This window comes from Marmota monax, unplaced genomic scaffold (assembly GCF_021218885.2).
Source record: "Marmota monax isolate L192 unplaced genomic scaffold, Marmota_monax_Labrador192_F-V1.1 WCK01_AAM20220418_F8-fsc00313, whole genome shotgun sequence".
Lineage (NCBI taxonomy): Eukaryota > Metazoa > Chordata > Mammalia > Rodentia > Sciuridae > Marmota > Marmota monax.
Window position 1 is genome coordinate 840,001 of NW_026695173.1, and position 24,368 is coordinate 864,368.

The 24,368-nt window shown below is 32.5% G+C and overlaps 1 protein-coding gene and 2 pseudogenes across 1 annotated transcript in view; all 3 read left to right on the forward strand.

The window, feature by feature from the left end:
• Positions 1 to 3,331, forward strand: part of LOC124081878 (zinc finger protein 626-like) — a 47,020-nt gene extending 43,689 nt beyond the window's left edge. Inside the window, exon 4 of the mRNA XM_046428241.2 lies at positions 1,227 to 3,331. Coding sequence (XP_046284197.1) covers positions 1,227 to 1,642 — 416 coding nt within the window. The 3' untranslated portion in view covers positions 1,643 to 3,331. The remainder of the gene's footprint in view (positions 1 to 1,226) is intronic.
• Positions 3,332 to 15,722: 12,391 nt separating this feature from the next.
• LOC124081869 (ski oncogene-like) lies at positions 15,723 to 22,428 on the forward strand (annotated as a pseudogene).
• Positions 22,243 to 23,514, forward strand: LOC124081880 (ski oncogene-like; annotated as a pseudogene).
• Positions 23,515 to 24,368: the final 854 nt, after the last annotated feature.

Genomic DNA, 24,368 nt, shown 5'->3' on the forward strand with positions numbered 1-24,368 from the left:
AGCTAGGGTTTCACTGTGTGTGCCCATCAATATCAAATGTATAAAAATATGTAATTATATACTATTATTATTTAATAATAAAATATTTTGTCTTTTAATGTGTTATAAGGAATATATGCAGGACGTTGCATTAAGTGAATGGTGGGAGGCAGATATTAAGTTGCAGGAGCATTTAATTCACATGTGGAAGTCAGAAATTTATTGAGTAAAATTTTGCTCACCAGGTACTGTCTTTTGTGTAAGGTTGATATTGTAGTCAAAGTCTCCATATTTTTATTTTATTGAGCATGATAGGGTCAAGAGTTTTATGTTACCACATAGTGAGTGTATTATGTTCTTCATAAATACTAGTAGAAGAAATACAATAGCTTGTAAGAACAAAATTGATAATTAAATGAAATAATGGTTGTGTTAATTCATTCTATTTAGTCATTTTACCTTGTATATATAGTATAAAATACCATGATATATTTATAAATAAATAGTTGTATTTATCAATAAAGAAAATTCTCATATCACACAAATGTAAGAATATAAAAATCAATTTATTTTTCTTGATTGTCATGTGTTGACTTCATCCAAGTATTATGGCCATAGGATATGCAAGGTTTTTATAGTCTTTTAAAATGTGTTTATGAAAAATTTTATAGACATATATGTGTATATTTCTTAGTAAATTTTTTGTTCATATTTCTTTTTAAGAGTCCATTGTCTCTTTACCCTTGTTGAATATTTGTGGTATTATCACTCAAAATCTACTAGTTATTTTCATGTCTCTATGTCAAGGTAGACAGAAACCATTTGTGGACACTCTTTGAAAAAGCTAGAAATGTTTGTATATGTTTTACATTTCTCTTATTCTACTGACAGTGAAGGTAGCTGGTAGATATTTCCTAAATACACAATACTATCTTATGCAGAACAGAAGGCTGTTAATGATAAACATAATATACTTTTCTACACTTTATTATATTACTCTTCTAAATGATGTACTCCAAATGGATACTTGGTCTCTACAAGAATTTGGTTAATATTCTCAAGGTAATTTTGTCTGTAAATTTTTATTGAACTAATATATTATTTTTTGATTTATGGTGACTTTGGACTTACTAATCTGCTACACTCCTGATGTACTTTTTTTACCTTAATTTCATGTTATGTATGCAAAATATATTTATCCCAGTCTAATAGGTATTGTTTTTTTTTCTAATTTTTGTTTACTTAAGCCATGACTCCTAATCATACCCAAGAATATTCACCACAAAAGGGCCTAAAACATATATTTCATGAAGTGATAAGTGCAAAATATAGAAGTTGTGATCTTGACTATTTACAACAAATGAAAATATGGAAAACTACAAGTGAGTGTGAACACCAGAAATCATATAAAATATCAGGCCTTGTTCACCACCAGAGAATTCATACTGGAGAGAAGCCCTACAAATATAAAAAATGTTGCAAAGAATTTAGTAAAAAACAAGGTCTTATTTACCACAGAGGAACCCATAATGGAGAGAAGGCCTACAAATGTACAGAATGTGGTAAAGCTTTCAGTCTAAAATCACTCCTAATTTGTCACTGCAAAAATCACACTGGAGAGAAGCCCTACAAATGTAAAGAATGTGGCAAAGCTTTTGGTTGAAAATCAAACTTTATTTGCCACACCAGAACTCACACTGGAGAGAAGACCTACAAATATAAAGAATGTGGCAAAGCTTTCAGTCGAAAATCAAACCTTATTTGCCACAGCAGAACCCACACTGGAGAGAAGCCCTACAAATGTAAAGAATGTGGCAAAGCTTTTCATCAAAAATCATACCTTATTTGCCACAGCAGAACCCACACTGGAGAGAAGCCCTACAAATGTAAAGAATGTGGCAAAGCTTTTCATCAAAAATCATACCTTATTTGCCACAGCAGAACCCACACTGGAGAAAAGCCCTACAAATGTACAGAATGTGGCAAATCTTTTCTTCAAAAATCAAACCTTATTTGCCACAGGAGAACTCACACTGGAGAGAAGCCCTAAAAATGTAAAGAATGTGGCAAAGCTTTTCGTCAAAAATCAGACCTCATTCACCAAAGCAGAACTCACTGGAGAGAAGCCCTTCAAATATAAATAATGTGGAAAAGCTTTTACTCAAAAAAGCAGGCTTTATTTGCCACAGAAGAACTCACACTAGAGAGAAGACTTCAAGTGTAAAGAATTTGGTAAAGCACTCAGTCAAAAATCACACCTATTTGACACAGGAGAACTCACACTGGAGAGAAGCCCCACAGATGCAAAGTATGTGACAAAGTTATTACTCAAATATTACACCTTATTTGCCACAGCAGAATTTACACTGGAGAGAAGCCTTACAAATATAAGGAATGTGGCAAAGCTTTTATCAATTAAACAGGCCTTATTCACCACAACAAAACTCACACTGGAGAATAGACCTACAAATGTGAATAATGTGGAAAACTTAATAAAAAATAAAACTTTATTCACCACAGCAGAAGACATCCTGGTGAAGGTGAAATGTGAATAAAGTGATCATACTTTTAAAGAAAGACTAAACCTTTGGGCTGGGGTTTTCGGTCAGTGGTAGAGCGCTAGCCTCATATGTGTGAGATCCTGGGTTCAATCCTCAGCACCACATAAAAATAAATAAGTGAAATAAAGGTATTGTGTCCAACTATAACTAAAAAATAAACATTAAAAAAGAAAGACTAAACCTTATTAACAACAGAATTTATACAGAAAAGAACCCCTACAAATTGAAACAATTCAGCAAAGCTTTTAATAATAAATCAATTATTTTTCATCACTAGGCTCTTTATTTTGGAAAGAAGACATATAAATGTAGTGAATGTAGAAACATTTTAAATTATTTATCATACATTACTGGACATCAGAGAAAACACACTGGAGAGAAGCTCTACAAATGAGACAATTGTACTATTCCTCTAAGAAAGGGATAACATTTAATCCTCTCCACAATAACCATAGCATAGACAAAGTTTTGAAATGTGAAAATGGACAATGTGACAATGCCTCTAAAATTTATTCACCAATGCTCAACACCTGTAGATACATACTGGTTAGAGACAATACAAATGGGAAAAAAATTGTAGCCACATGTTTCTTAAACACTGCTGATTTTTGGAGAATTCATTGTGCCCAGAAATCCTAAAGGGTTAAATAATATTTCCATAACTTATTCAAATTTTAAATTCTTTGAACATCTGAAAACTCATACTAGTAGTGAACATTAAACAGATTTTGTCCAAATGTATGCCTTATATAACAATGAAACATTTGTAATAAATGACTTGACAAATGTGAGAGTATAGTAAAGTTATTATCTATATATTACAGCTTGATGTATGTATATGAGGATCATTAAAATACAGAACTCATTTAAGTATAGAAAATAAGTAGTTGTCTTTTAACTTTTGCTTAAATTTATTAAGCATTATCAAGTTATTTTGTAGAAATATCAGTCATAAATATCCTACATGCATAGTGAAGAAACCTCATCTTTGAAAGAATATAATTGTTTTTCTAAATCAAAAAATTACTATTTTCACTTTTGAATACTGAGAAAAGAATTATATGAAATATGTTTTTGATGTTTAACACTGAATTGTAACATTTTAAACTGTATTTTTTGTATTTCAGTTTAAATTTAGGTATTTTTAAACACAGAGCCACATTCCTAAGCCCTCCCTCCACTTTTTCAAATTTTGAGACTGTCTTGCTAAGTTGCTTGAAACCACACTAAGTTTCTGAGGCTGAATTTAAACTTCTGAAACTACTCAGCTTCCCAATTTGCTTGGATTACAAGCATGAACCATCATGCCAGGTTTACAGTGCATTATTTGTTACCTATATTTACCTTATGTATGCAATATGTCTTTATGACTGAATTTATTTATATGTTAACACTCATTTATTGCATCCTGTTGTTAAATGACAGACATCACAGTGTTCCACTTGTCTAAATGTTCTATGTGACAGTAACACATACTATTGAGTAAATAATATTCTAGCATCTCTTACTACTTCTACAGATTTTAATCAAACTTAATGTGGAATACAATTTGCATAAGTCATATCATTATTTATTCTGTTTGTATTTATGGTGAAATTAAGAGTTATAAGAAGGATATAGATATAGGGAAATAAGCCCCAGATTTTCATATCTTGAATTATAAATTTTAAAATTTTAACATTTTAACATTTCCTAGTGATTTGAATAGACTGAATTTCCACAAACTTAAAGGTAGCTCTTATGGGAGAGAAGAGCTTTATCTTTCTTGTGTGTGCATAATGGCCTTCTAGACTTCAGCCTCATTGGAAACATTTTTTTTTTCTGTTAATGAGGTCAATAATCAGTGTTTTCTTGTACATTAGTAAATTTTGACATCTTTGTTATTCTATAGGTAGTGTTATTTCAGGGCAGGAATCAGAGAAATGGATGTGGATACAAGGTTGAGTGAGGCCTTATACTTATGACAAAATAATCAATGAGCTATGTTTTATAGTCTCATTTTCTATGGACCAAGTAGTAAGAGGTAAACTGAAGGTTGTATGTAAAGATTAAGTTAATTATCATAAAATGTTGGCAACCAGCTACAATAGGGTAAAGTCTTCTTATACATAGAATCCATACAAAAAGCATATTGAATATCATTCACAATTTTATTAACATTATATAATTCATGAAAAACTCAGTTTACAACAACATATGCCTAATAACAAGGTCTGGGGACATTGTACACTCTCCAATATAGACATATTTATACCAATACATGAAACTATACTAAATGAGAATTAAAATCAATTGGATCAACACAGAACAATATACAAATGAAAACTTGTAAAGATTTAAGCAAGAGACCAATGGTGGATGAAGTGTGGCTTCCAAATGGTTTGGGAAAAATGGACATAGAATCAGTTAAAGGTAATTGAAGAAAGATAAGTTACCCACTTTTAGTTAGAACAGCATTTGAAAGAAAAAAGAGTCACAAAGTAAGCAAAGATTATTCAAATCCATTTGTATTCTTTGTAGTATTTTCCAAAAGTTTTCTACATATTTTATTGCAGTCAAATTGGGAAACAATCCAGAAAGTTAAAAAAGACATGTATTGCTCCTCTGGTTTTAAAAGCAAGAAAAGGAATAGAGAGAGATTTATTGAGCTAGAAAAAATTACTAATTAGAGGTTTTTAAAAAAAAGAACTCAGATTACCAGAGTCTAAGTATAATGTATTTCAGCCATCCCTGGCTTCACAGGGCATTTTCCCTTACCAAAGAATTTGTTCACTTACATACAGCTTAAAGAACATTGCTGTTTTTAATCAGTCTTTTTCATTAATAACAATGATGTACCTTTCAACAGTTTCCAGCCACAAAAATACACAATTTCAGAAATCTTCTGGTTCATCCTCCATATATTCTGCCACAATATTCATGAGGACAAGATAATATAAACCTTTTGGCAGCCCCATCAAGGCATTCACTTCTTTTAATTTTAAGGCCAAACATATAATGCATAGAAAAGTATGATACATGGAGCAACATAATTTTACATGGAACAGCATAATTTTACTTAGTAAAAATATTTTTTTTCAAGAAAAATATATCTCAACTCCTTTGTCTTGGGATTACATTAGAAAAAATATGAGGTAATTATACTGTGTATTATGACATTTGGCTATGAGCCTTAAAATTACCTTAAAATAAAAAATAATATTTAATGTTTATTTTTAAATATAGTTTTTATATTTCAAACATTCAAATCAAATTCCACAGCAATCAATGATACAAAAAACATGAGAAAAATTACTGCAGTTTGGTGTCTCATCATGACATTTCAATACCTGCTGTAGATTGCTTGTGGCTTCCACTTTTAATTTAAAATATAATAATTTTTCCATACAATTTGGGTGAAATGGTGGACAAAATCTCCTGAATTTTTTCCTGGGCAAGCCATCATACTTGAAACAACTGAACCCCAAATCAAAATATGTTTACTCTACGTTCTAAATATATCCGTTCTTAACTAATCTAGCATAAAACAAATCCACTTTCTTCTGATCGAATATCTTGAGCCCAGTGGTATGGAACCTGGGAGCTAAAAGAAGTATGACATAAATAACGAGGTCTTTTTTTTTGCATAAGGCAAATTGCACTTTTTGTATTTGATTTATCTGCTTTTGAAGATCTACATTTCTCTTCCTACAATGGTATTATGATTGATGGTGACTTGTGTGATTAGAGGAGGCTTAAAATGCAGCTACATGTGTTTGAGTCCTTTCACTAGTAAAATAATACTGTAATTTGTACTCTAATAGGAGACTCAAAATGGTGCTAGACAAACCTTTTTTTTTTTTTTTTTTTTTAATCTGCCTCTTTATTCATGGTTTTCTAACGGTTTTGATCTAGTCAGTTCAGACCATTTCTGATTAATGGGTGTCATCAAGATGTAAATTCCCTCTATGTTCAGTAGCAATGAGATAATTCTTCCCATTAAAAATAAAAACATTCTCATAGAGTATTTGCTATATTCTAAGGAACCACTCTTGATTTTGCTTTACTAAACAAAATAAATTCCACATATTTAAGTCCCAAAGTAAATGGCAATGCATTAATCTAAGCACCATTAGGAATATAAGAATTACAAGATATCACTTTGAAATATAAAAAAATAAGAATCATAAATGCTCAGCCATTACCATCTAAACTATACTAGAGATTTTAAAATGTGATCTTCGATGTTCTACTCACTCTCATAGTAAGAGGCCTTAGACTCAAAAATATTTAATCACTCACAAAAGGTCACTCAGTGAATGCATAACAGTTCTTATTCTAAAGCTTTTACAGAATTTTTTGATAATACATTGCAAAATCCCACCTGTCTTCTTTAGAAATAAGACACAAAGTTTGTTTTAGTCTGTTTTATAATGCTATAGAAAAATACCAGATACATGCCAATGTATAAAAAGAGATATAAATGCATAAAAATATTTTCTGAGGTGCTGGAGTTGTGGCTCAGTGGTAGAGTGCTCACCTGACACATGCAAGAAGCTGGGTTCAATTCACAGAACAACATAAAAATGAATAAATAAATAAAATAAAGGGATTGTGTCCAATTACAACTTATAAATAGTTAAAAATATTTTTTTGTGTACAAAGTTCTGAAGATTTATGTGCATTGTACCAGAATCTTCTCAGCTCCTGTGACAGCCCCTTCACCTGCACTACACATGAGATGGCATTATGGTGAGGGCTCATTTGATAGGTAGAGAGAACATAATGAGAAAGGAAGTCACAGAAATTCATAAAGAAGAATTGCTCTTTTTGTAACAACTGGCTTTAATAAAAACTCTCCTGTGTCTCATGAAAGTTACATTAACCCTTTCCAAGAGCATCTCCCCCAGTAATCTGACCACAACTTACTAGATCTCACTTAAACATTCCACTATTTTCCAACTTTCTCCCTTTGAAACTAAGTTCCAAACACATGAGCATTTGGGGGACATACTCAAATCATAATGAAAGTAATATGAGAGAGACAATTGTAAAAATGAGACATAAATGCCATTTCTTAGTAGTTATAAAGATTCTAGATACTACTATAAAATGCTTTAGAGTGTAGAAATTATTTTAGGTTGATATTTTATTTTAAAGACAATAGGGGATTTAATTAAATTACTTTTTGAAGAATGAATGAATTTGAATGTGACAAGACTAATGGGCTAAGTATATCAAAATAAGGGAAAACTCTGTGCAAAACCTCAATGGATGTTTAGTAAACCATGCCCTAGGAATAAAAAGAGAATTCTGGGCTTTATGATTATGCTATATCAAGCCAAAAGTTTACTGGAAAAAATCTTGTGGCCCTCAAAACCAGAGAAAATATTTATATGAAAGATGCAGTGAACATCAGTCTCAAGAGCTTCCTACTTAAACTATCTGCTTCCAAATACTACATGATTCATAGTAATTCTCAGGAGTATTATCTTTCTTTCAATTTCAATTTTTAGCTTTCTATGTAGTTACCACACCATCTCATGGCCAGATCAATATTTTCTTGAACTTCTTCATACATTAATCTATACACTATCTCACATATGCTTGTTTCTAGATTGTCAGGGATCCCTCCTAGTGAATTCTGAGATGTGTGAGAGGTTGAACAAGCATAGAAATTTGCTTATGAAAAATAAGCCATTTAGTAGATGGGAAGTAAAAGGAAAAAAGATGCAAAAGTCCTCATCTAAACTTGTATGTGCTGATACTACACAAGGTTATTTAATGATGTCTAGTTTGGGGTAGGGAAGCAAGTTTTCCTATACACTATGATACAAAGTTCATCAAATATGGTTGTTACAGACTTTTTGAGAACACCTAAATTTATCTTAGTAATTTCTACATTGAAAAACTACTATTACATTTAAACAAAACTATCCATTGCAATAAATCTGAAACAGTTCTTTAATATTGCAGAACAGAAAATTGATGGCATCATTCACTGAATGCCAATATTTCCAATAACACCTCACACCACAATATATGTACCTTATGTAGTTTAACACCTATAGGGGTTCTTAACAAAATGGATAGATAATTAAAGAGTGAAATGAGACTCAGAAACAATTAATTATGGTAAAAATTATTATTACCTTATTTCAAATACTAGTGCAACCTTTTGCTTTTTTTCCCCCAAAGTTATTTTTTTTTTAACCTTTGGTATGACATTTCACTTTATTTATATAACATGATAAATAGTACTGTTTTTTCATATGTTATCTCTGATGCATCTCATATATATTTGCATACCTCAAGACCTTAGCAGATTTCTATACACATTATTCACTAGAGAAACAGTAGTTACTTCTGAAATCTATAGTGCTCTTTTCAAATGAGGTCTTGCAGTTTTTTTGAAATATCTGAAAAATTATAATGAACTTATTTCTAATTAGCATATATTAAATGCCCAATAAATATTTGTGAAAAGGATGAAGAAATAATAATAGCATTTATATAATCTGTACAATATGGTATGTGGTATTTCATGATTTTAGCTACAAATTATTGAATATTATAACAATCTTACTATGTAGGTATGATGAAACAATAATAAATAAAAATTGCATGCTGCATTGTTAGTAATTCACCAAACAATTTTTTCACTACCAGACAATCTGATGTGTGGTTTTTGTCAACTATTATATTATGAATGAATGAAGCTTAGTAAATGAATAATTGGAACTACATACTTGCTTAGGGTGCCTATCACTCATTGTTAAAAAAACCTTTAGCTATATAAAATTTTAATACTCTATGTCACATTGTGATATAATGGAATTTTGATAAAATGTACCTTAATAATGCTTAAGTCTGGGGCTGGGGATGTGGCTCAAGCGGTAGCGCGCTCGCCTGGCATGCGTGCGGCCCGGGTTCGATCCTCAGCACCACATACAAACAAAGATGTTGTGTCTGCCGAAAACTAAAAAATAAATATTAAAAAAAAAGAATAAAAAAATTATATAAAAAAATAATAATGCTTAAGTCTTTCATTGAGTCTTATATCAGTTTATGAAGTAAACTTGCTATATGTGATTTACTCAATTCTACGTGTCTTATGTATTAAGAAACTATGGAGAATGCAAATTAAAGTTAATATACTAATATTAACAGCAGAATCACCACAGGAAAGATGAAAACAAAGAATTGGGAGATGCCACCATTATAGATGTAATTTTCTCAACATCTTTTCAATGTACCTAACCCACTATTGATACCAAAATTAATGAGCAACCTCTTCTCATGCTGAATGTGCATGATGCTATTATATAAAATGAAAACAATTTCAAATGTGTCAGAGATGCATTTTACAACATTAGTTGAAAATACAATTGATTGTTCAGTGTCTCACTGTGTTTGACTGCAGCAAATACCTTCTCAGTGTGCAAGATAAATGGGTAAAAATTAAAAAAAAATATCAAGTAAAATTTGTGTTAAAGAATAACAGCTATTTTTTCATAAGGAAACTGTTAATGTCTTTTTGAAACAACATGACAATAAACTGTGCCCTATCACATAACGGAAAGCAACAATTCTGGTAAATTTCTTCATTTTATTCTTTGAATATGCCAAGTATTATTTGGCAAACTTCCACATATATTTTTTTTTAATTTCAGAGGTGTAAATTATACCTGGTTTTCTCTAAATTGCTACTTATTTAATATAAATTAGTTGAGAAATTATTTCTGCATGTGCTGATAGTGAAATATAGTGAGGAATGGAAGTCATTTAAAGCTCTATGAATTGTAATCCCAGAATGGTGAGAGGAAGCTGTATGTAATCACAAGAAACATATTGAGTACTATTAATTTGTTCCAGATATTTATTTCCCTTAGTATCCACTTTTCACATAAACTAGTGCTTTTAAATGAAGCTGACTATTAAATATCATAGAAAAGGCCATCAGAGTAATCAGAAGAAGAAATTTAAAAGAGAAACAATCAAATCATAAACATCTGGTTTAAACAAGAACTGGTCAACTGTTGGATCTTAGCTTTTGACTTTACTAAATTTTCTCCTATCTTTCTTTTGATGATAACTAAGAGGATGGTACTTCTATTAAGACCATTACCAGAACAATTTACAGCAATTTGTTTTTCTAAAACACGGATAAAATTGACTTGCTAACTCAGGATAGAATCTAATGAGTAAATCTTGTTATGGTAAGAAAAAAAGTATAACTACTCAACAAGAATATTGGCCTTTTCAAGAAAAAAAAATATTAGGGTGAAAACCAATTTGGAAAGATAGTATTGAATATTTTATATCAAAGAAAAGGCAGGAATATTTAAAATAGTTTTGATTATAAGATGCATGTAAAAAATATAGGTAGTTTTCAGGTCTGATGTGGTGGTACATACCTGTAATCCCAAATATCATACAGGCTGAGACAGAAGGATCCCAACTTCAAGGCCAGCCTTGGTAAATAAGTGAGACCAAGTCTCAAAATAAAATATCAAAGAATTTTGAATATATATGAGTGATAAAGCACCCCTGAGTTCAGTCCCCACTGCCATATAAAACAGTAGTTTCCAAAATTTACACCCAAATCAGAAGCCTACACTCTATCTGCAACTATGTAGTTTTAAAAGGCCATTAAAGTTAACCATACCTAGTACTAGTTGTCGGATTATATTGATCACAATCTTGAAATATATACCTAGAAGACGCTTCACAGTGTATTAGGTGTTCCCATTATTTTTTTATAATTGCAATGAGAGAGGGAGGAAAACCAATTTATCTTATGGGGCCACTTCTTTCTCTTCAGGCCTAATGAATCAAATATTAAAAGGATTTAGTGTTTAATTAATTATCATTTATGATATGTGTTCTGTGATTTTCTGCTTAATCTACTTTGGACACTTTTTTATTTCTGATTATCAGCATCTGTACAGACCACCACACCCCACTTCATTTTTTAATAGTTACAAGTCCCTGTGTTCATGCTTCCTCAATTAGTTATTCTCTTTTAAAAATGATTATGTGTTGCATTCTTTGTCTACAGAAAATTTATGAAGGTTAAAAACCCATAAGCATTTTCACAAATGTGACTTTAAGGTACTTTTCATCACAAAACACACACCAGAAGTAAGAATGATTTATTTCTCTAATTTATTAGCCTTTCTGACATCCAATATCAGGACAGGAATGCTGCTCATGGAGGGATGTTCTTCCCATCAAGAACAATCAATACTACTTTCTTCTGTCCCATCAAATGTTACAAAAAGTGCACATTTTACTGTGTTTCAATTCAGAACTTTACTTTCCATCATTTGTGTTTAGTGGGTTTTTACTTTCTTTTCATCACTTTGTTTTTTTTTCTGTATTGTCTAATTAATTTTTTTTGTGTGGTGAGGAAATAGATCACTAGAATCTTCTAACACTTGCTACATTCAATCACTTGAGTACTCTCTAGCTAACATTTCTATTAAACCATCATTTTAATGGTAGAACTGAGGTATGCTAACAAAACTATTTTTAAGATCTACTGCAGAATCAGAATAACTTTCTTGAGCTCTGTAGTTAGCACCACTATTTCTGTCCACAAACTCTGCTCCCTTTGTTTTATTTTTCTTCTATATTGAGTAACTCTCTTTGAAATGAGGAACAAAAAAACAGCTTTTTAAAATGTTATCATTTATGAAAATCTATTTTTATTTATCATTTAAAGGACAGTCTATTTCAGTTTAGAATACTAGGTTGAATACAAGTTTTCCTTTAATTCATGAGGTTATTCTGTATTTACCATCTATAATTCATCATTAGTGATAAATACTTGGGTCCTATTCTTGCTTTTTAAAGCTGAATATTTTTTTTTCTTTGCAGAAAATTCTCTTTTTTTTAAGCATAGCTACTTGAGAAATTCTGGACATATATTTATCATATTTAAATTTTATTTTCTTGATTATAGCATTCAATCAAAATGGAATATTTCCAGACCTGATCTTCTTTCCAGTATATACATGTAGGAAACTGGATAAAATATGGAAAATAATATGTCTGTTTTTCAGACACCAAAAACAGGCATAGCAGGTGAGTTAAACCATAAAAAATAAGTTCAGACTGGTGAAGTGAACTATAACTATATTTTGAAAATTGTTCTTAATAAGTGCAGTTTGATAAAATGCAGTTAAAACTTATGGGCAAAGGGGAAGTAAAAATAATCAAAGCATACCACTGTAAGAAAAATTTGAAGTCTGGCACCTGAGAGCAGACTGTGGGGGAAACTTCATGTTATGATAGGAAAGAATCCCTGACTTTCCCTTCACCCTCTCACCCATTTAACCTCACCAGAAACAACCAAGATGCTTACAATAAAAGGTTTCAAGTTCAATAGTCCCACTCTTTTCAAATACAAAAAGAAGTTAAAATTCAACTGAACACAAAATCTTGTGTGAAAAATTATGGGGATCTGAAACATCATATAAAAAGTTAAAGATGATTCTTTGTTGTTGTTTTTTTTTTTCATTGTTCTTGTTGTTGTTGTTGTTTTGTATGTGTTTTATTTTGTTCTGAGGGTGTGGCTATTTCTTGGTCACCTGAACTCAGCACAGAAACTGTTGTTTTGATGAAGTATCAGTGGCTCACCCACATTAAATACAGACACATATTAAAAATATTTAAAAAGCCTAATTACCAAAAAACATGTTGCTGCTTTCTTCATCCACATTTTGCTATTTAAACTATTTTTTAAAATTTTTGATTTTTTTTAGTCTTGAAAAGTAGACAGTAAAATAGCTTCTGGAAGAATTTACAACCAACTGCATGAGGGTCTGGGAAGCTGAGAGGCTGGAGAAGGGCTGGGAGGACCCAGCAGGAAAGGGTCTTTCCGTTTGTTACTGGAGGCCAACTATAACTAAAAAGAGAGAAAAATCAATAAGTGTTTGTAAATCAGGAAATTATATAGATTATTAAATTAATATCAGTAATAAAAAATTATATTATCAAGAAAATAGAGAAATCATGAACAGGATTATAAAAAATAGGTGTAAGTTTTATTTTTAGAAGTTTATTGGTGATACATAAAAATAAAGATGAATTTTATATTTTGATTTTAAATGGAAGGCAGAGAAATATGCAATTCATATAGTATTTCAAAAACCTTACTTAAGTTACAAAAGTATAATCAATTGATAGCTTCTACTTATTTTACTCTCTATCTTCCTTGGCATTTCCCCTGAGGTCACAATTGTAGAGTGTGACCAATAACTAAGCAAATAACTAACCAAGAAGACAGTCACTGATATTATACTCTTTTTCAGAAAACCCCAATGAATTTCAAAGCAAAGAAGTGATACAACACCTATTCATTTTTTCTTTGGAAAATGGTCCCTCTTTTTAATCAGATAGAAGAGGAAATTTGCCAACCTTTATCAACATGTTACTAGAAATGAGTATGAGTTAGCTTCATTTAGAAGTAAACTGAAATAAAATAATGCCATTGCACAGTATCTTTTAGGTATAGCCTTGAAAAATAAAAAATGAAAAAAAACTTTTTTCCAAAAAGTAGAATACTTGGCAGCATACTTCATCCTTAATTTCACGTGGAAGAAGAAGTTACCTCAGGTAAAATGGTACATAAACTAATAGGAAGAAATAAAGACTTGGTCAAGGGTCTAGGAGAAACTTTTGAAGACTAAAATTTGGGGGATACAGTAATCAGGATGGATCTCTGAGCAAGAAAATGCGTTGTAAATATCATGCAATTTCATGCTATCACATACCAAAGCACATACATCATGGACATTCTAGTAGACAACCAAGTTGACAACTTTACTTGCCTCATTGTTTTTATCCAGCCTTGGATGATGCCCAGGATGAATGAGGACTGAGTACCATAGTGGTTTCCAGTCACTGCATTTTAGCTATCAAATGCTTCTTCCAAATTTCCAGCCAGCTAGGAGGAGGGGTCTATCTCTAGGTTCTTGACACAGCATCATTCTTTTCATCATTCTTTCATAATAAATTAACAAGTGGACCTCTTTTAACCCAGAAATAATTTTAACCAGAAAAACCCAAACATTTTTTTTTTACATTTTGCTTTTACAGACAATAAATGCTAAGCAAGCATCACTAATAAAGTGCCAATAGATCATGCCTAAAATTGAATCAGACCACACTTAATGAAAATAAAGATATTACTATTGATCTATGAATAACAAAATAAACAAAAATCTGCTGCCCTGGTAGAATTCTAGAACAGGTGATGGGGTTGCTAATACTTCTTAAATTTCACATCATTATATCAAGTTGTGCTACCAAGAGATAAGACCACATAGATCCAGGAATAGGGTGTCAAAGTTGAAGAGTCTTCACTTATGATCACTCCCATTAACCCACTTGGCAATTATATTTTCTTAAACCATTCCTCTGCATACTCCAGTTTTAGAAATCCTATTTTTTTAAGTAGACACTTTTCCAACAGGATGCCTAACAAGATTCCAAGTAAAATTTAAACTACACCTGAGGACTTTAAATTCTATGTACTAAGAAAACAGAAAGCAAGAGGAGAAATTACAATCCTTGCTAGGTAAATTCAATCTCGTTATCCAAAGGACATTGATTCCATGTTGCAATGGAGATAAGAATCAGATGATTTAATTTGAAAAAAGATGATCCAATTCTCTACTTTTTAGTACTCAATTGCCCTACAGGAATTGTAAACAGACCAGTACAGTAGTTGTGTCTTGAGAAAATTATGGTGAGGAGGCTCAACTGATTTGAGGATGAGTATGAGTTTCACTCAATCAGCTAAGTTATAGATACCAAAAGAAGTACATTTAGGGGATCTAAAATGAAAAGCAGAAAAGACACAGATGACCATTAATTTGACATTCAGTCTACACAGCTGTCAAAACTGTAATAATTGCACTGTTTTCCCTTCTTATCAGTTTTCTTCAGGAATAGAGTCTCACCAGTACCATAAACTAAGTACAGAACTTAGATTGAAAAGTAAATTTTTGTGGTGTCACTATAGGGAACTGTTCTTTTTGGCACCATTGGGACTGAAGGATTCATTTCCCAGACAATTGCTGAAAGTGGTCTTTTCAAAATATTTTCTTCAATAGAAGAGAGTTTTTTTCTGGCTATGACCATTCTAGGCTTCCTACACTCAAGACTATTTGAAACTCATGTAAATCACACTCCATGTCTCAAGTAGGAACAAATATTAGAGTTCAAGACAACTCCAAAATTTCACTTTGACTAAGTTGAAGCCTCTTTTGAGATTAGACTGCAACCTCAGATTCTGTGTGCTCAAACATGCTTCCTTCCCTTTATTTCCATTGAGCTTATCTGAAGCACCCTAACATATAGACTTCCAAGATGCCTAGTCATGGTATTAATCTACATCCTGTGGAGCCCTAATTAAAACTCAAATGCATCCTTCATTTACTTTCAGACATTCTGTTTTCCAGAAGTTCTTGGAAGCCTTTTGCCACTGGAGATAACGTCCTCTTTTCATGTGGATGTTTATCTCATTTAATGTTTCTCTTTGACTGTTACTTTAATTCATAGTGGGTTAAATAGACTTGTATATTTGAAGATCCAGATCTCTAAGTAAAATAGTTAGCTTAGTTTATGGGCTTATAATACACAATGAAAAAATTTCAATACATTTTAATATGAATTTAGATCCATGAATAAAATTGGAGGAAATAAAATAGGCTTTATAATGATGTAATTCTACACTACAAAATTATTATTCTTTTTCAAAAATGATAAGAATTTTGGAAGATAACATGGCACCAAGAAAAAGAATCACTACTTTTTTATATATAGTATTGCTTGAAAAAGAATAATAATGTCACCATAAATTTATTACATAATATGAAACAAAAAGCTTTATGAACAAGTTCTGTTTATTCTTGTCAAAATATATTTGAAGCAAAAATACCAAATCCATGAATCTCCTCAAAATAATATAAAGATAAAAGGAATAGCATTTCTACACAAATCATGTAATTTTTATGATATTATGTAAATTTTCTAGACATAGATGTACAAGCTAAATACACTGATATTCTTTCTCAAGGCACATTTATTTTGAAGCATAGTTCCATAAATCTGCAAATACAATTAAATTTTACTTATTATACACAGATCAGTACCTCAAAAGTAACCAAATACCTGGAAGTAATTAATTTGGCATATTTCTATTTCCCAGACAATAAGGTCAGCTTTAATATAATATATCTTCTACCTTTTCAGTGACACAGAATTTTAAATTTTAAGTAAACTTCTCCTGTAGGCTCAAAATTCACCATATAACTATGGTACTAATACAATTAGTGATGGAGGTTATAAGAAAAATTCTTAGTACTTTTAAGAGAGTTGTTTTAAATGAAACACTAGATCAACATATGATCCTTCAAACAAATTATAATAATGCATGCACAGAAATAAATTTGGAATAAAGAAGGTATAGACATTTATTAGCTACAAGACTTTGAAAACACATGCTTTGGACCTAAAAGACAATTATTTTGCTTTGTAATTACAGCAGTTTTCATAGCTGTGTGAGGAGTTTTAGGTCCATGTTTATGTTTTGAGATCTCACATGCTTCATTAATTCAGATGTATTAATGTAATATATGCTTATATGAGTAATTTGCAATTATATGCCTCTCTCTCTCTCTCTCTCTCTCTCTCTCTCTCTATATATATATATATATATATATATATATATATATTTTTTTTTTTTTTTAGAAATTCTTGGTAATCACACAGTTTCTAAATTAGAGAGCAATTACCATGCATGCTAGAAAATGCACAGTGGTTTAAAAAACTTCTCATCCCAGAGTCTAGCCTTAGAGTTTTCACATAGTTGATGGTCAATAAATTTATATGGTTCATAAATTTAAGATCTGTTGAATCTTATCTTGACACTCAAGATGGTCAATGTGAAACCACAACATTTAAGACTGTATTTTCCTTGAATATTATATTAAATACCCAAGGAAAGCAGATGAAGTGACCAGAAAAGAGTGTAGCATTTATAGATTTATACTTTAAAAAAATATTTTAGGAAGTATTCTCAATTGAAAACTGATGTTTGAAGCCTACGTTCTATACTGCATGCTTTCACTTAAGTTGTGTCTGTGGTAAAACATCAAAATAGTCATATGAAAAGTAGGCACTTTGCCTATTACTTACCATTTAACCACAACTCACATTTTGAGACTGTACATACTAATTGAATGGACAGGTGTGTGACAATGTCATATTTCAGGGAAAATGCCTAAAATGGTGTAATAATTATTAATAATACTCCTGTCTTATCCAGGACAGTAATCTGGTAGGTAATATCTCATACTAAGAATATAATGTTGTCCATAAGATTAATTTTCTAGCATATTTTAAATGTAGTCTCCAAGGCAAATTTTTATTTAATATGATCAATTCTTACATTTTTTTAAAAAAGCTACATAATTAAAAAATGAAACTTCTGAGATCTTGACTATGTCCAATTTGCCTTTATGTCTGGTTTCCTGCTTGTATCATGGTGTTTTGATGACTTTTTTTGGAGAAGATTTTGAAGCAAATAAGTGTGATACCTTCTGTTTTCTTCATTTTATTCAAGATTGTTTTGATTTTTTAGGGTCTTTTGTGAATTTTTGGATGTTTTTCTCAAATTATTCATTTTTATATGTATTTCATAGAATATATGAATCATTTTAAACTTTGTGGAATTTTTTTAAAATTAATTTTTTCAATCCATGATTGCAAGATATCTTTCATTTATTTGTTTCCTTCTTCAATTTTATTCATCAATAATTTTTACCAGCATTCAAATCTTTCAATTATATGGTTGAGTTTTATCCCTTTGTGTTTTTTTGTAACTATTGTAATGAGGTTGTTTTTTTTTAATTCAAATATTTTATGAAATTTATTTTACAACATTATTACTGTGGTAAACATTAGTATATCACATACTCAAATATCATGAAGAGAGCAAATTCTACATACTCTTATTTAAAAAAATCAAGAAATGAGATTAAGAGTATGTTGATTAGCTGAATCTAGCAATTCTAACAATGATTTCATTTTTTTTTATTGTTCAAAACATTACAATGCTCTTGACATATTTATTTCATACATTTGTTTCAAGTGGGTGAAGAATTCCAATTTTTACCAAGTGTACAGATTGCAGAATCACATTGGTTACACATCCACATTTATACGTACTGCCATACTAGTGTCTGTTGTATTTTGCTGCTTTTTCTATTCCCTACTATCCCCCTTCCCCTCTCCTCCCCTCCCCTCCCTTCTTCTCTCTCTACCCCATGTACTGTAATTCATTTCTCTCTCTTGTTTTCTCCCCCCTTTCCCCTCACCTCCTCTTATATGTAATTTTGTATACCAATGCGGGTCTCCTTCCATTTCCATGCAATTCCCCTTCTCTCTCCCTTTCCCTCCCACCTTTCATCCCTGTTTAATAATAATCTTCTTCTCATGCTCTTCCTCCCTGCTCTGTTTTGAGTTGCCCTCATATCAAAGAAGACATTTGGCATTTGTTTTTAAGGGATTGGCTAGCTTTACTTAGCATAATCTGCTCTAATGCCATCCATTTCCCTGTAAATGCCATGATTTTGTTATTTTTTTAGTGCTGAGTAATGTTCCATTGTGTATAAATACCACATTTTTTTATCCATTCATTTATTGAAGGGCATCTAGGTTGGTTCCACAGTCTAGCCATTGTGAATTGTGCTGCTATGAACATCGATGTAGCTGTATCTTTATAGTACACTCTTTTTAGGTCTTTGGGGAATAGTCTGAGAAGGGGAATAGCTGGGTTGAATGGTGGTTCCATTCCCAGCTTTCCCAGGAATCTCCATACTGCTTTCCAGATTGGCTGCACCAATTTGAAGTCCCACCAGAAATGTATAATGTACCCTTTTACCCACATCCTCACCAGCACTTAGAAACCACAATTATATAACATTTTTATTTACAATTAAAATTTGTTTTATAAAGAAGAATCATTAGTCAACTAGACACCCAGACAATGAGACTTGAGACATTTTGTCCTTCTGTCATGTTTCTAGCAAGTTGTTTTCACTTACAGTCTGTGTAAGTTTTCTAGGGCTGCCATAACACAATAATATAAAATAAATGAGAGAAATTCATTTTTACACAGTTCCAGAGGCTGGAAGTTCAAGATCTAGTATTAGAAAATTTTATTTCATCCGAGGTCTCTCTCTTTGAGTTTAAAACAGTTGCCTGATCATTGTTCCTCACATGGATTTTTCTCTCTATGTTCATATATCTGAGTCCTAATCACGTCTTATAGTGACACTTGCCATATTGAATTAGGGTTTACACAGAAGACTTCAAAGGCCCTTGTTCCAAACAAAGTAGCATTCTAGGTACTGTAAGTTAGGATGTTAAAATACAATTCTGAGGAGTCCCAGGCTATCTTCAACAGTAACTCTAATTGTGGTTTGGACAAGTTCTGTTTCCCACCATCTACATGGGGTACCATGTTGTCCTTTTCTACATCCTCTGTTCTGCTCTATAATGTTCACTCTTGTTTTTATATTTAATTAAAATTGTCAGGGGTCTTGACCTTTCTTTATGTGAAATGTAGTGATACTGAGGTGGCTTTAATATTTTCTTGATTGCACAGTGACATTTGCCTACCTTTCCTCAAGTTGCTAAATCCCCAGATTAACATGAGTGTTTTTTCTAGCCTGAAGTAATAAGAGTAATTTCAAGTTATTTCCCGTTGTGGGTCCATCCAAGTCTAAACTGAAAATTGGATCCTGACTATCCATCTAATTGGGTCAAAGCCATCCTTCACCAGCCCCAGCTTAGCACAACTACTGAGTGATGCATAAAGGTCCAATACATTGTGAATTGTGTAAGGCCACAGAGGCAGGAGAGGAATAGAGTATAATGTGAAAACTTTACCTGGAAAATAAATGACCTACTTATAATTTCTATATCCAGATAATTAAATAATATTTATTTTAAAATATTTTTCCTGTTAATAAACTCACCATTGTCTTATGTGTCAGTAGGGTTTAAATCCTTTAAAAGTCACTGTTGAAAAAAATTAAATTTTATTATCAAAGGATTATCAATCCACAAAATTAATTATAAAAATCACTAGTGTTTAACATCCAAAAGTATTGGCCCATTTTTGTGACTGGTAATTCTATGTTGTTGAAGAAGAACATTGAAATAAATTATTAATGCATTTTTATTACATATGACTTTTATTATCATTCATTGTTGTTAATTATGTTATAATTTACCTTATTGAACAAATAGTTGACAATTTTATATTTGTATTAAATATTTTCAGTGACATGGGAAACTATATGCTTTTCTATTACAAATTTAATAATACAGCATTGTAATTCTTGAATATTATAATAATTTATTATGCTTAGTTACTTTTAAATTATTTGATTAAGTACTATATAGAAGTTAATGCTTCAGTTTATTCTTACAGATTTTGAGTGTCTCTGCAACAAAATGAATCCACTGTTGTTGAACCTCTTTAGAAATAATACCAATTTAGTTACTATATTACTTAGCTTTAAGTTTCAGTTTGCCATTTTTCCTAGATACTCAGTAAAATATTTTTTTCTTAATGTTGTTTTGTCTTTAGTGTGTCTTTTAAAATTATAACTTTCACTGATACACACTGAGAAAAGCAAAAATCCCTCCAAAGTCTAGATTGTCATCATCCAATAAGTTGAAGGCCCAAATTGAACACACGTCTCAACTATACCAGTGAAGACAGAATTCTACCAATTTTTAACAGATATTTTGGTAATATACAGTCAAGATGAACAGATACTTTACCATCAGTTGGGAATTCAGCATTATTTGTATGTTACTATGTCATATTTTAAATATCAAGTGCAAAAAGTGAATTTAGAATGAATAAAAAATATGTGAGTGCTTTTTGTTTTTTCTAAGTTTTAAAAGTTTGAGAACTAACAATTACTTATAAATAATAAACATAAAAGCTCTATATTTTATACTTAAAAGCTACCTATTATATAATTTTTCATAATTCTTTTCCAAAGGAGATTTGTAATCTCTGAGATGAAAAGTGCTTTACTTGTAGTCATAAGCTATACATAAAAAGTAAATGCAAGCATTGGCAGAAAGTCATAATTATTCATATTAGTTATAGGTTTACAAAGTCACATTGATTTATAGCCATCGGCAGTGCTGCACCTACCCGCCATCCAGCTGCCTCCATTCATGATGCCCTGTCCCTTCTTCATGCCTCTATTCTGCAAGACCATGTTGGATGGCAAGACCATCTTGTGCTTCGTGGTGGTGATGAGAAGCACCTGTTCTTGCCTCAGGTCCTCATCTAAGTGCTGTGCAACTTCTTGCTGTAGCAGATCAACTCGATGTGCCAAGAACTGCACATCTGCTTCTCAGGTTGCAACTTCCTACCAGCAGGAGATCGCCATCATCGTGGAAATCCTCCTGCAGGTCTAGCAGGAACACTGATGCCCAGCACCTGTCAACAGGCTGCTCTAAGGCAGCGCCAATCTGCTGCCCTGAAAGAACCTGGTGGCCGGCACTGGGGCTGGGCTTGGAGCTCAGTGAGCACAGCATCCACCTGTATCCTGTGTGCTTTGGCAAGTGCAAGAGGCTTCTGGTGGCCAAGCTCTACATTAGCTATGCATGGCCTGCATCCAGTGCCTCAACTGCCACCTAATGTGCCCTCCACAAAAGTTCATGGCACACTCACGCAAGGCTGTGGAGAACAGCACCTGCCATTGGACCTCGGAGTCAGAAAAGTGGACACCAAATCTTGGTGAGCCAGGACTACACAGGCAAGGAGTAGCAGGTGTGCCTGGGCCGCTTGTGGACGACATAAAGGAGAATTTCAATTGGCAATAGGTTGCCCCGGGTCTCCTCCAAGTCCTCCCAGCCCCTGTAACATCCAAAACACATGCTGCTACCTTCCAGTATTCTTGCATCTTCTGAGAAGGAAAAGTAGTCCAGTTGCTTGTGGATCTGGGCTTCATTCACACTCTCCAGTGTCTGTCTACTTTCAGACTCTGGTTACCTGTAGTTTCAAAAAGTGAAAAAGAGTGCTCCCCACATATGCTGGCCCTAATCTAATGCAGCTTTAACTGCTACAAGAGCTCCTAGACTCCTGTGGCCTCTACCATTATTGTGGCCGTTGCACCATGGTCCTTGCACCATCATTCCTACATAATGTGGTCAGCAGCCCACTCATCACCACTGTTGTCTTGGTCCCAAGCCTCTCACTATTTTCATCCAGCCATGGAAGCAAAAGTGAAAGCTGACCACAGTCACTCCATGTACCCTAGAGATTCTTGGACCTGTATCTGCTCCTGAAGAGGACAAGGACTCAAAGGACAAAGTTGAAATCAAAAATAGAAAGGAATTCATCTCCTGCTTGTCTTCACTGTCCTTTACCTTGCCCAGCTCTGCCAAGGAGCTCAGTTGCCCAGGAGTTCAGCCCTGCCTGCCGCTGCCCCAGATGCTGCAGCCAAAATGGTCATTCTAAGCAGGCTGGAGGCAGAGCTGGAGCACTTCTAAATGGCCCAGAAGGGTGGGCTGGACAACAGGAAGCCAAAGAAAAGTTTGTGAACAAGGTGATCAAGATGCATGTGAAGCAGAAGAAGCTGAGGGTGGTCCTGAAGGCCAAAAGAAGCCTGGACAAGGAGGTGAACTTCCTGCATTTGGCCAAAAAAGAGAAGCTTCCCATTATCACAAGAATTGCTCTATGACAAATTTTAAGGGGTGGACTACACTGGTGTGTCACTCAGCTGCAGAAATTTAATTAATTCATTTGAACTGATGCATAGTATTTGTCACATGGGTATGTGAAACTGTATCAATTAGTAATGTGTTAAAATGTATCCAGCCACTCAAGAAACCATGAAAATTTAGTTTGTTTCCATTCTCCACAAAAATACTAAAACACATTTGAGGTGTTTTCATTTTTTCCTCTCTGTATTTTGATGATGCCCTAAGAATCATTTATTTTCCTAGTCCCACATGATAAAACAACATCCTCACTCAAGTCTTTCATGCATCACTGGTTTTACTTGTGTAGGATAGATTCTCCATTGTGTGGTATCTTGATGAGAGAGATGCATTTCAAATTGTAATGTTCATTTTAAGGTTAATTTGTGTAAAGTTTTCTGCAACATACTGTTGTAAACTAGGTATGTGAGTGTCTGACTTCATATAGTTATGCCAGCACCAGAGGTCATTTTGTTCTTATTCATATACTAATCTACTTGATGAAACATGGTCTCAAATGATTAATTTAATTTGGATATTCCTTGATTGCATTCTCTTTTTTGAACTGTTTCTATTTATTTGGATCATTTTTCCTTTAGTTTCATTTTTTTTTTCACCTATAACATGGGAAAAATGAGAGTATGCATCCTCACTCCCCTAAGAGTTTTATAAAAAAGCTTCATGTGCACTTTGTAACAGAGAAGTCAAAATCCTCATTACCTACTATTTGCCAAATGCAGGATAACTGTCAAATACATATATTTCATACAAAGTTTGTCTTGGAGAGAGAAAAGCTCAGATTAAGGTAAGACAAGACAAAATTTTGAGTAACTTGAAGTCAGGACCCAGCAGATGCAGGACCTAGAATAGGCAGTGGAATCTTTCAGGAGTTAAGTCTAGAGAACTGAATTGAGGAGCAATATTTCAATAGTTGTAAAGTCAATAAACATGGGTTTGATCCTGAGCATTAACTGTAGAAATAGTATAAATAGGTATTCCCCATATTCTAAATATTTTACTTAGACAATGTTTCCATGA